At 36.3% G+C, this 15,855-nt stretch overlaps 1 protein-coding gene across 35 annotated transcripts in view; it reads left to right on the top strand.

The window, feature by feature from the left end:
• The window catches only part of clasp2 (cytoplasmic linker associated protein 2), a 271,813-nt gene that overhangs the window by 203,041 nt on the left and 52,917 nt on the right, over window positions 1-15,855 (top strand). For 28 of the 35 annotated variants that reach the window (XM_039736292.1, XM_039736289.1, XM_039736285.1 and 25 more), the window contains 10 exons: window positions 48-193; window positions 1,604-1,739; window positions 2,313-2,383; window positions 2,817-2,876; window positions 3,395-3,472; window positions 4,037-4,204; window positions 5,637-5,692; window positions 8,816-8,983; window positions 9,329-9,352; window positions 10,997-11,104. In XM_039736292.1, the coding sequence (XP_039592226.1) occupies window positions 48-193; window positions 1,604-1,739; window positions 2,313-2,383; window positions 2,817-2,876; window positions 3,395-3,472; window positions 4,037-4,204; window positions 5,637-5,692; window positions 8,816-8,983; window positions 9,329-9,352; window positions 10,997-11,104 (1,015 nt within the window). The remainder of the gene's footprint in view (window positions 1-47; window positions 194-1,603; window positions 1,740-2,312; window positions 2,384-2,816; window positions 2,877-3,394; window positions 3,473-4,036; window positions 4,205-5,636; window positions 5,693-8,815; window positions 8,984-9,328; window positions 9,353-10,996; window positions 11,105-15,855) is intronic. The other 7 variants (XM_039736300.1, XM_039736302.1, XM_039736280.1 and 4 more) reach the window with 1 other exon arrangement.

Genomic DNA, 15,855 nt, shown 5'->3' with positions numbered 1-15,855 from the left:
ATGGGACAGTTTGATGGATGGTGCCTTGTATTTTCTCTTTGTTCTAGCTTAAAAAGATCCGCTCATTGCTGATTGCTGGGGCTGCAGAATACGACTGTTTCTACCAACATTTGAGGCTGCTAGATGGAGCATTCAAGCTCTCAGCTAAGGATTTGCGCTCACAGGTGGTCAGAGAAGCCTGCATCACTGTGGCGTAAGTAGCTAGCCAATTGAATACTTCAGGTTTAAATAGCAACACCACAGAGGTACCACTAATACAGTGTTTGCTCAGTATAGCTAGAAAACTTTGAGCTGCATGTCTTCCTGGGTAGCACACATTAAAGCACAAAAAAAATGATGAGAATCCAGTCTGTCATTTAAGAGAGCAAACGCAAGGTTATTAGGGTCTTCCTGTAATTGATTGTGGTGAGGGGGCAAGTGCTAGGGAGGTCCTCCATTACTGCAGTCATTGTTATATTGGTGGAAGGAGCATTTGAATAAACCCTTCATAATAGCTATATTTACAGTGTGGTCTGCTAGTGATTAATTCATTGGACCATAAAGTACAAGACTGGTCACTGTTACCAAAGTTGATTTGGTGAAAGTATAAGCTAATTAGACTATTGTAGACACCATAGCAGCCATACTGATATGAGTCTATTACTATGCATCTGCTGAAAACTCTATACTTGCAATTGTAGCCTAGAGTGTGCTATGATGGAATCTGTACAGAGGTTAAAGCTATTATATTCATTCAAGCATTTTTCTCATAGCCTCCCTTAACGCTTAAGTAAAATTTGAGTGCTTTGTTTTTGCTTCTTGCCTCACCACGAAGCCTTTTTTTTTTTTTTTTGAATAATTGGGTGACATATTTAATTTTTTATTTGCTTTGCCATGTAATAGTACAAGTATTTTTAGATGTTTCCTATCAAAAACAAGATATTCACAGTAGACAGTTTTGTAAAAGATTTAGGGTAAAATGCTGGTACTCGCACCCTAGCTTTACCTCCATAGGTCTGGCCTATTCAAAAGGGAAACCAATGTTTTTGTTAATACTGTGTACTTTTTTGATTTTATGCTCTTTGACATGTACCTGAGTCAGATATGAGCAAAATGTTTATTTTCTTTCAAAAGGGTAACAAATGTTATTGCTAATATCATGTACTATTTTGTTTTTATGCACTTTGAGATGTGCCTAAGTTAGATATGACCAAAATGTTTTTTGTTTTTTTTAAAGTGGGGGAAAAAAGTATTCCTACTACCTCAGATTCCGTTTTTTATACACTTTTTGATTTGCCTTTGTCAGATGTGACCAAATTTAAAAGGGAAACAATGACTAAACATGTTTTTCAATACATTTATTTGTGTTGGTTTAGAATTTGTTATAACCTACTACTTACCAGCCACTGAAAATGTCTTGCCCAGCTAAATTTCTTGTTTTGAAAATGTGGCCCAACTGAATTTATAATTGAATAGCCCTGCCATAGGCTATTACTATGTGTAAGCTTTTGATAAATACATTGCAGTAAGGACATACTTGTACTTGCAGGGCAGGGTTTGGGAGTGACCTGACATGCCCATTAGTGTGAATTAATCTCATCCTGGGTTATTTTTTCCTGAATAGACATCTTTCTACTGTATTGGGCAACAAGTTTGACCACGGCGCTGAAGCCATTGTGCCTATTTTGTTCAACCTGATACCAAACTGTGCTAAGGTGATGGCCACGTCAGGAGTATTAGCCATCAGGTTCATTATTCGGGTGAGTGTTGATATGTGTGTCGGTCAGTGTATGCAATTAGGTGTCACCTAAAATGCAGCGACAGAGGCTTTTTGCCCTACTGTAAAAGAATATTTCTGAAAGTATCAAAACAGTATGTGAAAAGGCATGAAGAACACCTTTTTTCATTTGTATCCTTGTTCTGATTTGTCACTAAGAGACAACAAATAAGGGCAGCCAGCATGTCAGTAAAGCACTGTGTAGTTTCTTTATTCTTTTGATGATTCAGAGTTTAAGCTGTTAACAGAACTAACTCCCCCAAAGTATTTCTGAAGATCTTTTATAGGCTTTAGGAAACTACCAAGTTATTGTCTATCCCCAAAAATAGTATCTCATGCCATAAGCATGATGCAGTGTCAAATAAAACAACTAAAAACATGCCAAGTGACTTAAAGGAAAGTAACCATAAACATAGATATGCTAGAAGAATTCTCATTAGGAAAGTAAGTGCTCTACATATGTTTGTGGTTAAAGTGTATACATTTAGTATACTTTGTACAAACTGAGAAACATTTCAATGTGGATTATTTGCTTTATTCTTTTTCTCTCTAATAGCATACTCATGTGCCACGGTTGATTCCTCTGATTACCAGCAATTGCACGTCTAAATCTGTGGCAGTAAGAAGGTACGTTTTTGGGGAGAATTTCATAGATGGTTTGGTCCCGAGTAAATTGTTGGATTTGTTTTTTCACGCTCAAGTGATTATGTAACTTCATCTGTACATATTTATATGTAATTGACACAGCAGAAAGTCAGAATATGCAGGAAAGTGTAAAGTGGAATTGTAACACATTTTGTCATTGCTGGATATATAGTTTTCCCTGACCAAATTCTCTTCAGTCAACCTGTGACTTGCTGGTGGAGCTGTCAGTAGTGCTGAATTTGTCATTCTTTGCATTCTTGACATTTCTGATAATTTGCTAAGTTGGCAAAGCAGCTTAGATACCCTTAAAAAGTACACTAGATAAGTCACAGCTGTGGCCTGTTTGAGGCAGCAGGTTTTTTTGTTTTTTTTGTAAGCTAGTATGAACTTTGTATTTGCTCCTTTTTTTCTGTAGACGCTGTTATGAGTTTCTGGATTTATTACTCCAGGAGTGGCATACACATTCCCTTGAACGGTAAGCTAACCCTCATTTATCTGCAAGTGAGACATCATGGTTTCATTCTATTCTGTAGCTGCTCCTGTTCTTGCTGCTTCTATGCTTAAGCCAACCTGTCTTTTTTCCCTTGGCTTGTGTTTTCTTGCCTTTAGCCAACCTATTATCTTGAAAAATCATTCAACAAGTTGTTTTTTCAGGACAGTTTAGACAGACAGACAAACTGAGTATCTGAGGACAACAGGCATAGTGCAGGCTGCTGTAGCATTCCTTCATACCAGGTGAAGTTGTAAACTTTATCCCAAGACTCACTTCTGATTTAATGAGTGATCATTTAGAAAATATCAGCAAAGATTACATTGACTCTTGTTTCCTGTAATATTGGCACACTAAGTGGTTTTTAGTGATACGAAAAAGTACAGGTATATCGAATATCTCAGGACTGTGTTGGGATCTCATCCCAAATGAGTAAAACATCTGTCTTTGGGTATTAATTTGCTATATGCCTGGGTGCTATTTAATCATCATTTTACTTCTAGGCATGCAGCCGTTCTGGTTGAAAGCATAAGAAAAGGAATCCGGGATGCTGATGCAGAAGCCCGAGTAGAAGCCAGAAAGTAAGTTGTGTTAGACTTATACAATGCCACTTAATACTTTATCATAGATGTCAACTTATCAGAAATTATACTGCTTTATAGTGAGCATTTAAATTGAAATGGTATGATGAGTTGAAGGAGCTGAAACCATAGCAATTATGTCAGAGACCAAATAAACTCATAGCATAGTTTATAATATAGGCCAGCAAAGCTATATAAGAAATTACTTTAAAAACTAAGTTTAATTAAATCAAATGTTTTCAGATTATCATGAAAACCTACAGTCATAGTGTCCCTCCTTTACAGAGCTTAGCCTTTGTCATACTAAAAAGAAAATGTTTGCAGCTGCTCTCACTTTGAATGGCAGGAACACATTACTGAAGTGTTTGATTATTGTGTTTATATTGTATGAGCAGCACAGTGCATATTAGCATGGATACATTATTCAATTGATACTGTTTTTATACTGCTTTTTATTGGACGCACTCCATACTGAACTGAAGTTAACACAGTTGATATGTATTTCATCTGAACATTTTAGGGTTTTCTTATTGACTATATATTAACTATGCTGTTTTTACACAGGGCCTATTGGGGACTGCGGAATCATTTCTTGGCTGAAGCAGATGCATTATACAACAACCTGGAGCCATCATACCAGAGAACCATTCAGTCAGGCTTGAAGAGTTCAGGCAGTGTAGCCTCACTGCCCCAATCAGACCGTTCTTCATCAAGCTCCCAGGAGAGCCTAAAGTGAGCAAAAAAAAAACAGACATGGTATTAGTATTTTTGTCAGACTTACTTAGTGTTAGCATCTTGACAACTACTGAATCTGCTGTTATTATGTATGTTTCAACATATACAGGGTAATTCCTGTACAGCACAATCCTGGGTATTACTTGATAACTTGGTTATCTGTTGTGCTACCAAAGGTCATGTGTAGTTTATATAATTCATAATTGTGAAACTTAAAACGTGGTCTTATTCTTAAGAGAGATTTGCTTAAATGCAACATTCATTTATAAGGCTAAATTTAAAAAAAAAAAAAAAAAGCCAAGAGGACATAGTAATTTTTCTTGGTAATTTCGTAACATTTATAGGCAGGTCATCTATACCAGTGCTCCAGATTTATAACTTACAAAGCCAATATCAGTGCTCATTTAACACAAGATAATATGGTATAACCAAGTTGTAAGTGTGAGTGACAGAGAATTGATCGTGTATCACCTACTCACCAGATCTGGGAATCTCACTGAAAATTTAATCATAGTGTGAAAACATTATCGATAATTTTATATAAATATTTGAAATAAATGTCTTGGATGTTTATTATTCCCGGTCTGTTACATTTAAAACATTTTTCTGAAGAACAAAGATACAGTGCCAATAAAAGCAAAGCATTTTTTTTTGCATTTAAATGTAAATTTATGGCAGATGAGAAATACACAACATCCAGAAAGGCATTGAGCAAAATTAGTAGACATTTTTATTTGTTACAACTTTTAGTTGAAAGTATTTTGTATAACAAAACTTTATGGCTCATCTTTAGGTTAAAAAAATCAATAAAATGGAATTTCTTTCAACTTACATTGTTAAGCGGTCTTGGTTTTCAGGATTGTAAAAAGAGTGTCAAATTTGTTGAGTTGATTGATTCATGATTTCACTCATGCTGGAAATAGTTTAATCATTTTCAAGGGTAACTAAGATATGATTATTTTGGAGTATTGGGAAAAGAAAAAGGATGAGACCAGCATCTGCTTAATAAGACATAGTGACAGCAAAAATGCGGAAGGCAAACAAATAGAGAAAATGAACATATATTTTAGATTTAAGGAAAAATTAGTTTATAAAAAATATGTGATACACAGTACTGGATGTTTAAATACTGTAAACAACTAATTCAAAGAAATTAATTGCACAAAAATATATACCATAGCATGATAGAAGACGTCTTATCTATATTATCCTGTATGTTTTTACAGACTGTATTCCCTAAAACAAGGAACCTTCTTTTCCCGTCCTTGGTGTTTGATATCACATTATTACAAGATGGGTTCATTCAAAAATACTGAACTGGTTTTCAAGAAGTTAATTATAATTTTTTATTCTTGTGTTAGTTTTGTTTAAATTAATCCACAAAGAGTATTTTGTATTCTTCAAATTTCAAATCTGTCTTTCTTCTTAGCCGCCCATTTACTTCAAAATGGTCAACATCAGGAGCCCCTAGTGCCCCCGGAAGAGGTATGTAACCATTTCCTTCTTTTGCCTGCAAAAGGACACTATTAACTGATTTAGCATATGAGGAGTGACAAAAATCAATTGAGTACATTTCACGGGATTCCAACCTCATCAGAAGGCATCCAGAAAAGCAGTGTTTTTCTAATTTTTAAGTTATTTTTTTAGTTTTTTCTTTTTGTGTAGTTATACTTTTTAGTCATTTTCTTATTTTAGTTTGTATTTAGGTGTGTTTTTTTTTTTTTTTTTTAGTTTTTATATAGTTTGGTTTTTTCAGCAATTCTTATTTTTGTCATATTTTCTTAGTTTTGTATTGCTCATCAAAAATATCCACACTGACATAGTTTAACAAGTGTAAAAACACAGTTTACTTCGTAGTTGCAAAATTATGTATAAATTTATATCATTTGTGTCATACCTGTCAACTTAATACATGCAGTTTTCTTAAATGTTCTCGTGATAATGTGATAGTTCAAGGCTTCCAGTATAATCAAAAATATGCCAGAATCTAATAATTGTGCTCTGACGTAATTTGTTACATTAACCTGCAACAAGTTTAGTCAAATGGTTATTTCATTTCAAAAAAACTGTTATTTTACTTTGAAAATATACTTTACGAACAGTAAGAACTTTGTACACATGTATTCTTATTTGGTATTTGCGCTTGAATTTTTACCTGATGCAAACTATTTCTCCTCTACCCATTTCGAAACTTTGAGTGTCTTTTTTCTGGGAATTCTTACTTTTCTTATTTATTTATTTATTTAAATACTGTTGAAGTCACTTCTTTAAACTGTTTAATAGCAATAACGGAAATAAAGATAAATGTTTTCCCATGTATATACCGCCTTTCTACCAGCATAGCATTTAAATTATGTATTACTCATCTGTTACAACAACAGCTCAGATCGTTCCCTTAATAAGCAACATGCAAAACCATGGGTAGCTCCCTCTGAGCCTAAACTGGGAGGAAATAATTTAATAGCATGGAGGAATGGCTATTTGTTTGCTCCTGAGTTAAGATTTAACAATCCCAGCCAGATCTCTGTGCTGCTGCAAAGTAAAGAGACCAAACAAAGTTTTTGTAAGACCTACCAAGATTGTCTTCTGCATGAATCAGGTAGTTCTAGTGCTTTACCACTGATGGGCTGGCTATATGATAAGCACTGTTAAAGAACGTTTGCTGCATGCAGACCCAGCCAGTTTTTAATAGAGAGCAGATCTGGTACATTATTCTTGTTAAAATAAACCCTTTATGGGATGGCATTCTTCAGAACTAATGGTACTGATGAGCTCCCACATCACATCACAATCCTCTGTTTAAAACTTTGCAGTACTGCAGCATTCTTTATATATTAAAATTATTGCAGTCCATCTGTTTGCTATCAGTGAAGCATTTAACATAGAGATGTTCATCGTGACAGTGTGGTCAGAGCATACTCTGTGACACCGCACCACCCACGTTGAAACATCAGCAGTAATTAATTGGGATAAGAGAAAAGGCGAATAACAAAACAGCTACTTTAAAAATTGTATATAGTCGATTAGTTTAGCGAATAGCCGTATTTATTTACAAAACAAATCTATATTAATAAAATATAATATAGTATTAATAAAATTAATTAATTCATATAATATTGTAATGACCAGCATAATAAAAAAATACATCTCAGAGGTACTGGAGTTTTCTACATTTTATTTGGAGTCTTCTTTCCATAACAAATGGTGCCGTCTTATACTCTGTTATTTGGACTATGGACCACACCTCCAAAACAATAAAAGAAAGCTTTCCCTACAATCAGTTTATATCATGCCACTTACATTCTTTTTTTCCCTATACCACAAACACTCCTGCTTATTGTCTCCTGACTCTCTGCTTAAAACTTCCTTCCATCGCACCTTCCTTTTTCCTTCTAACTTCTCCTGTCACTCATCTCCTAAGAGGCGTGTTAGCCCCTTAAAGTTTGGAAGCCCTTCACCCAGTCCCATCACTTCCTGAATTAATTCCACCCTTTCTTCTCCTGCACAGTGCATCATCAGCTGCCTGCACGTCACAATATATTAACAATACATAATATATAAACAAACTTAAAAAGAAACTTTCAGTACAGAAGAACATTAAAATTAATACAAATAACATTACCATCGCTGGTTTCAATTTTCAATCATTTTTCAGTTTTGTTGGCATCACGCTTTATTGTTCACTGTTGTTCTTTGTACTCCCTAAATTAAAACAGTATTTATTTAAAGCACTTTAGCTATTTTGTGAATGTTTAATAATTTCAATTTTTTGTAACAATTACAATACCAAATGCATGTGTTTATCGGCCATAACAATGTATAGTAGACTAATTGTTAAAAAAAGAGAAAAGCTACGAAATGCTATTAAAATTTCCCCTTGGGATTAATAAAGTATCTATCTATCTATCTATCTATCTATCTATCTATCTATCTATCTATCTATCTATCTATCTATCTATCTATCTATCTATCTATCTATCTATCTAAAACTCAAGGTACTTAACTGATACTGTTGTGCTGGGGAAGAACACTATGCGCTAGTACAAGAGAGAGTTATTCCAATGCGCACAGCTCACAGTGTACTGCATGGCAGTAGTAATAGTACAGTAATAAGTAGGTGCTGGTGTTTTTTTTTATTTTGTGGCACTGATTGTTAATTGAGTGACAGATAATCGAGGTTTTACTGTTTACCGGCAACCATACACTCATTTACTTTATACACAAAGACAAGCGTAGTGAAGATGATCATTATAATTTTTATTGTCTTGTTTTCATTTAGTTCTAATTTTCAGTAATTTGTTTCTTTAATGATGTTTTTGTTAATGGGAATAGCACTGTTATTCTTAGTCATTTCTGCAGAAATGTTTGCTACTGTTTAAGCAGTAAAACTGAGCTTTATTAACCAATGGAGAGATCACAGATATAGATTCAATGCTCTGTGGTGGATATCATGGATTCCAGAATACCCTTCAGGAATTGCAATACCCAATAGGTAAAGCTGTCTGTGCAGTGGCATTTTTGATGACAATGATAAACAATAGAAACCTACCCTTTATTAATTTGTTATCAAAACTGGCTGACTTCATTAACGTATGTTCTCTTCTCTAGTTCCTTCTGGCATGAAGGCAGCTGCCACACCAGGGTCTTTGCAAAGGTCTAGAAGTGATGTTGATGTGAACGCAGCAGCAGGAGCTAAAGTTCGGCATGCTGGACAGGCTAGTGGCGCAGGACGTCTGTCGACTGCTGGTCTCCCTCCTGGTTCTTGTGGATCTTTAGGTAAGGTTATCTAGTTTCACTCTTGAGTGACTGATCCTAGTGAATTAGAATGTCAGGACAATGTCCTTGTATGGTCCAGTAAGTCTGAGTATGGTGATGTGCCTCTGTTTCCACCACCTTTAATGTTTTCACTTGTTTTGATCATTTTCCTCTTGGGGTTATAATGGAAGAAAAATTGCAAATGGAAAGCAGGTCTTTGTTCTTCTGTGTCAGGACAGCAAACAGAGACATCTCTCAGATTCTAGTGTTTGTTAAGTTTCTTTTGCTGACCATTGTCTTTCCTGTATGCTTCATTCTTACTACTAACACACCACTTCTTCCTGTTCTTTGCCTGCCCCTGCGAAGATGATTCATCTGATAAGGCTGATGGTAAGAACAAGCATCCTATACCTCACAGGTTTCCATCTTTGCTCACTTAGTGTGTTGCTTCTTCATCTTTTTCAATTTTTTGTCCTGAGTGAACCATCACTATCGTTAAGACTATATAGTCTTTTCCTATATGTAATGTAAACCACTTAGTGACTGGAAAACATATAGTTCTCCTTTCTTGCTACACTCCTGCTTACCCAAGTATCCATGGTGCTCTGAAAGTCTTGGTGCTGCTGGTTCACTATCTCTGACTTGTGTAATTTTGTGTATGCATGGTGTGCTGGAATACTACCAACTCCCAAGGTCCTAGTAGCACTCTTCATTATAACCTGGCTCTACTATCATCTGCTCCCAGTAAGCTTAAGTACTAGATCTACTAACAGAAGTGATCTGAACAAAGCACTTAATCTCTCCCCTTTTTACACTCTTCAGACAGTGATAAGAGGATTGTTTCCTGTGTCTGTGTCATGTCCATGGGAAATAATTGACCAGTTCCCCAAGCTATACTTTCGTGCTGCATATCAGTGGTTTTTAAAATGCATTTTAGCAATATCACCCTTTTTTTCTTTTTAAATCTTACTGAAATTATTGGACTGCTAGACTTAACAGGATCAAAAATGAAAAATGTCATGATAATATTACTAGAGAGCAGTAAGAAAAACTGATAAAGACACACCTTTCTCATTCACATCAAACAATACCTAAAGGTGCAGGCTTAAGCCAAGGAAATTTTCTTTAAATTGTTTTGATAGCATTTCAGTCAGTATAATATGTGAGTCCTAAATGTTAACTTTAGTACATTGTACCTTCAGAAGTCTTTAATGAGGGCCTGGTGCTTCATGGTATTGCTCATCCATTTTTCTACTTGAGCATTACATTGTCTTGTGTTTTTGGTCTGGGGTTTAGACCACCCTGAACAGAATGAGATAGAAAAATCTTCTACTTATTCATTGGAAAAGATCTGTGTTGTGGGATAATAGCTGAAACAGATTGGTAATTACAAATGAGTCAATCTTCATATTTTGTCTTTCTTGACAAGCAATATCTCAATGTGATTTACAATATAAAGCATGGGTTGCATGTTACTGTACTTGCAAAAAGTGTCAGTTTGGTCTTGAGTTGGAATGTTTGCGATGGAGGAGTCTTTACCACTTACCTTAGAACATTTGCTTAAACTACAGCTATAGAAGTGAAGTGCACATGCTGGCTACTGAGGCAGAAGTAAGGTTGTGCAGAGTTATCTGTGTTTGGTCGTGGAGGCATTTGTCAATCATTTAACTTGGTAGATCTGAGTTTTGGTCTCACTGTGGGCTGGAGGTGGTATAAGTGTTTGCAGCCACCCAGATCTCCACCATTGCTGAGCAGAGAAGGTCCTGTTGAAAAATATTATATGATTTGATTGATGTTTTGTGTAGTGTTTCAGACAGTGTAGTAAATATCGTGCAGCATCATACACTGAACTGCTCTGCTGTTTCTATATGTATCTGGCCTCATTGAGAAAGAATAATGGAATATGACATGGAACAGCTGACAGAAACCTAGGAAAGTCATTTTTTATATACTGGATACATATTTACTTAATAAAATCCATCCGTCTCAGCTTCTTCTACCTCTTTATATCCATGCCACCCTGTTTTTTTGCAGGTCGCATTCGTACCAAGCAGTCTTTGACAGCAGCGACTGGCAGCATGGGTGTCAGTCAAGTGGATTCCAGAGGACGCAGCCGCACTAAGGTGGTTTCCCAATCACAACGTACGTATCCCACACGTTTCATTGCTTTTCACTGAGGAGACTTTGGGGGGGAAAATGAAGATCACTTTAAAATGTAAAATGTGTAGAAGTGTGAATAACAAGCTACTACCCATAGTCAGCATTTCTACTTCCACCTAACTGTTTGGCCATCACTTGGTCCAGCTGGTAAGCACTCAAGGGATTGAGAACTGTGGGGCAGGAAACTGAATGAATACTGAAGAGCTAAGAGGAGACAGGCCTTCAACATGTATCCAAGGCTTTTTGTTATATAACAGAAAGTCAGCAATGCTGATCTATTTGGGAATATGGGTGTTCGTAGTGTTTTCATATGTTGGCACTTATCTGTCAATTAAAAGTATTGATTCTCACTTTGAGTTCTACAGATTTACAGTGGCTACTTGTTTTCACTTAATTAGAGGCAGCTTGTGCTCTACATCAATTTCCAGGTTTAATTATCCTCCAGTTTAAAAGTTTCTGCACTTTTTTTTCTGGGGTACTCAATTTCAGTCTTGGGTGACACTTGTGTCTGTGGAATTTAATTACGTAATGTATTTTTTATTATTGCACTCTTTGCTTAGTTAAGCTGCATGTTATCTTGCAGTGATATTGAGCTATGTATTCATGTCGCTTGATACTGAGTCTTTAAAGATGTACAATTTGAAGCAAAAACACTTATGAAGCTTGGCCACATTGTTCTCAATTAGTTAACACATACAAATGTAATCTGTATGAATTCTTACTATGTCTAATTTTTCATTGACTATGGAAAACTGTCACATTGTGTTTAAATATTTACTTAAACCATCCATAAGCATACTTTTGTGGCTTCAAATGCAAGTCGTGGTAAGCTAAAAGAACAGGGAGGCTGTTGTGTTGGCAGCATTAGGAAGTGATGTATGCTAAAAGCAAGAACTGGCAATAAAGATGAACAGAATGCTGGATAAGTCAGAAAATATACTACTTCCAAAGTAACTCTCCCAGTTGTGCAGTGCATAAGGAGTCATAAAAGGCAGCATGTTATCACATTTGGATTCATTGTTAATACTTGACATGCCCATCACTAGGCATTATTATTGAGGCTAGGGATATGTTATAATCCAAGAAATATGATAAATTTTTTATATAAAGAATTGAAAGTATGTAAACATTTAAATGGAAATCTGAACTTATTAATGTCAATCAACTCAAAATAGGCAGAATTAATGTCTTATTCTTGGCAATTTCTGCTTAAGCACTATGTCATCTGCTAGCAAGATACAAAGGCTATGCAATTTATTACACATTTTATACTAATGTAAGTTGCTGGTGTTTAAACTTTGAAAGCTGTGTTTCAAATGTTGGGAGTGTGCGTTCTTCTGTTTGGTATTATTACTCTTTTTTCTGGTTCTTGCCATGGTGTGCGTACTCTCTTTCTGTCGCTACATGCTAGGTTAGACATGAAGTGGCTTATAAAGTACCTCGAGTCTGCCTGTTTCTGTTTACTTTTAGCCATTTTACTTTTAACGTTGTTGAAAGGGAAATAAAGTAAAAAGGAAATTGAGAGGATGGGGGAGTCTACTTTATTCAGCTAGGTAAAACCCGTTTATGCACACTTGTCTCTCGCTTATTTGTTCCATGCTAGGTAGACACAAACTGGCTAGTAAACTGTCTTGATTCTGTTTACTTCTGTTTGTTTTTAGCCATTTCACTTAAATGTGTAAAAAGGAAATTAAACAGTAGGTAGGTTAAACTTTATTCAGCTAGTTCAGCTTACATTTGCAGCCCTTCCATCTGATATAATAAATGCCAAGAAGTAGCAGACCATCTTATATACTGATTACTCCTTTGCTCAGGGTCTCAACATACTCTGAAATGGTGTTACTTAAATAACATAAAAACCATGTTGCTGCCTTATTATGTCCTAAGAGAAAAAACTATTAGAGCACAGGTTCTTTGGTTTTAAACACAAAATTTTAAAAAATCACAATTTTCTTTTATGACAACTAGAATGTAGAACAATATAACATTGTATACACCACCAGCCTACTGTCGTGCCTGCAAAGAGAATCTCTCTATACTGCTCAACTATGACAGCAATGTTTGCAGCTTTCTTACCTGTTTTTTAAAAGGTGCCATTGCCAGTACACTTAATGAATGTATAATTTCTGCCTGTGTATGTCATCAGAGCACACAAAATGGTGAGGACCAATGAGGTGGGGTTTTTAAACCCATATTACCTGCGTCTGTCAGGGGGTTGCTTTATTGTTGCACTTAATTTGATTCAGTTGTGCAGATTTTATTTATAGAATTTGACAAGGAAGCTTTGAAAGTTTCTTTACTTCATATAGCGCACTATGATGTGGGCTTGATTGCAATTTTCCTAGCTGTTTTTGAATCTCAAGTTGGTGAAATGTTCCTTGCACTAATTATTGGGTCACAAAACTAAATTTTAAACTGGAGTTGTACAGTTGAACATGTAATAAAAAGCCCCACAATTAACTGAGTAATAGGTCTTTGCTTTGGCTCAGGTTTCATAGGACAGTTTTTGTTAACTCTTCATGAAGATAAAATACAAAGTAATAACCTGCTCTAAGCAGTAAGTGACTTACACCTAAGACTAAGACTTTATGTGACAATCCCCAATAAATGCACAGTAGAATCATAAACTAGTTTACTTCCTCTCTGTGTGGAGTTTGCATGTTTGCTTCAAGGCTTTTAAAAGCTACTTTACTCAGAATTGGTCAAGTGTAAATCAACATAATTAAGTGGCTGAGATTATGTTCAGTCTAGACCTTGCTTCATCTTTTTCTCTATCTTAGAAAAGGGATGAATGAATACAGGGAAATATTTTCCTTGTTAATGTGAAATCTATTTTGATTGCTCTGTAGTGGAGTTGTGAAAGCTTTACGCTGTCGCAAGAAGCCAGAGCTTGTCCCAGTAAACATTCACATAGTATTTTTTAAATCCATTTTTAACTGTAATGCAAGTACTTGGCGGGAACTAAATCTGGAAATAATGCTGTAATATGTTCAAGAGAAGCAGTGACAAAAAGCAAAGGTAGTTAATAACAAAGCCACATAAGGCATTGATATTCCTATTGTTTACTTTGGAAATTTAATAATCTAGTAACATGAAACAACTTCTTCTTCTTCATCTTCTTTCGGCTGTTCCCATTAGGGGTTGCCACAGCGGATCATCTTCTTCCATATCTTTCTATCCTCTACATCTTGTTCTGTTACACCTATCACTTGCATGTCCTCTCTCACCACATGCATACACCTCCTCTTAGGCCTTCCTCTTTTTCTCCCCTGGCAGCTGTATCCTTAGCATCCTTCTTCCAATATACTCTGAATCTCTCCTCTGCACATGTCCAAACCAACGCAGTCTCGCCTCTCTGATTTTGTCTCCCAAGCATCAAACTTGAGATGACCCTCTAATGTACTAATTTCTAATCCTATTCGTCCTTGTCACACCCAATGTAAATCTTAGCATCTTTAACTCTCCTACCTCCAGCTCTGTCTCCTGCTTTCTGGTCAATGCCACCATCTCCAACCCATATAACATAGCTGGTCTCACTACCATCCTGTAGACCTTCCCTTTCACCCTTGTTGATACCTGTCTGTCACAGATTACTCCTGACACTCTTCTCCACCCATTCCACCCTGCCTGCACTCTCTTTTTCACCTCTCTTCCACAATCCCACCGCTCCCTACTATTGCTACAGATCACAATGTCATCAGCAAACATCATAGTCAACGGTGACTCCTGTCTAATCTCGTCTGTCAGCCTGTCCATCACCATTGCAAATGAGAAAGGGCTCAGAGCCAATCCCTGATTTAATCCCACCTCCACCTTCAATGCATCCGTCACTCCTACAATCTAGTAACATGAAACAACTATTGAATATATATTCAGGTACAGTAATCCCTCCTCGATCGCGGGGGTTGCGTTCCAGAAACCCCCGTGATAGGTGAAAATTCGCGAAGTAGAAACCATTGGTTATTTTTATATATTTGAAGCCCTTATAAACTCTCCCACACTGTTAACATTATTAGAGCCCTCTAGACATGAAATAACACCCTTTAGTCAAAAGTTTAAACTGTGCTCCATGACAAGACAGAGATGACAGTTCTTTCTCACAATTAAAAGAATGCAAATATATCTTTTCTTCAAAGTAGTGTCTGCATCAGGAGAAGAGAATTTAAGAGAGAGAGAGCGCTCGCAAAGAAAAGCAAACAATCAAAAAATCAATACGTGTCCTTTTAAGTTTGCCGAAGCACCGCAATAAAGCGGCATTTTTTAGATGAGCATCCATATCTTCTAAGCAAACCGCTCCTCTGCTCACATCTCCTCCGTCAGGCGCAGAGAACATCAGAGAGAGAGCGAGATTAAAGCAACAATCAAAAAATCAATACGTGTGCTTTTGTGCTTTTAAATATGCCGAGCACCGCAATAAAGCGGCATTTTTTAGAGGAGTGTCAGTATCTTTTAAGCAAACAGCACTTCTGCTCACACCCCCTCCGTTAGGCGCAGAGAATGTCAGAGAGGGTGAGAGAGAGGCAGAGACAAGCAAACAATCAAGCAGTCAAAAGAATAATCAAGCATATCTTATAGCATTGAGGAGTTTTAGTTAATATGTAATACATGCTCTGATTGGGTAGCTTCTAAGCCATCTGCCAATAGTGTCCCTTGTATGAAATCAACTGGGCAAACAAACTGAGGAAGCATGTACCATAAATTAAAAGACACAGTGTCCGCAGAAATCCGCGAAC

This window comes from Polypterus senegalus, chromosome 15, assembly GCF_016835505.1.
Source record: "Polypterus senegalus isolate Bchr_013 chromosome 15, ASM1683550v1, whole genome shotgun sequence".
NCBI classification, from domain to species: domain Eukaryota; kingdom Metazoa; phylum Chordata; class Cladistia; order Polypteriformes; family Polypteridae; genus Polypterus; species Polypterus senegalus.
Note: the sequence above shows the minus strand (reverse complement) of the source record. Positions and strands in the feature narration are given on the sequence as shown.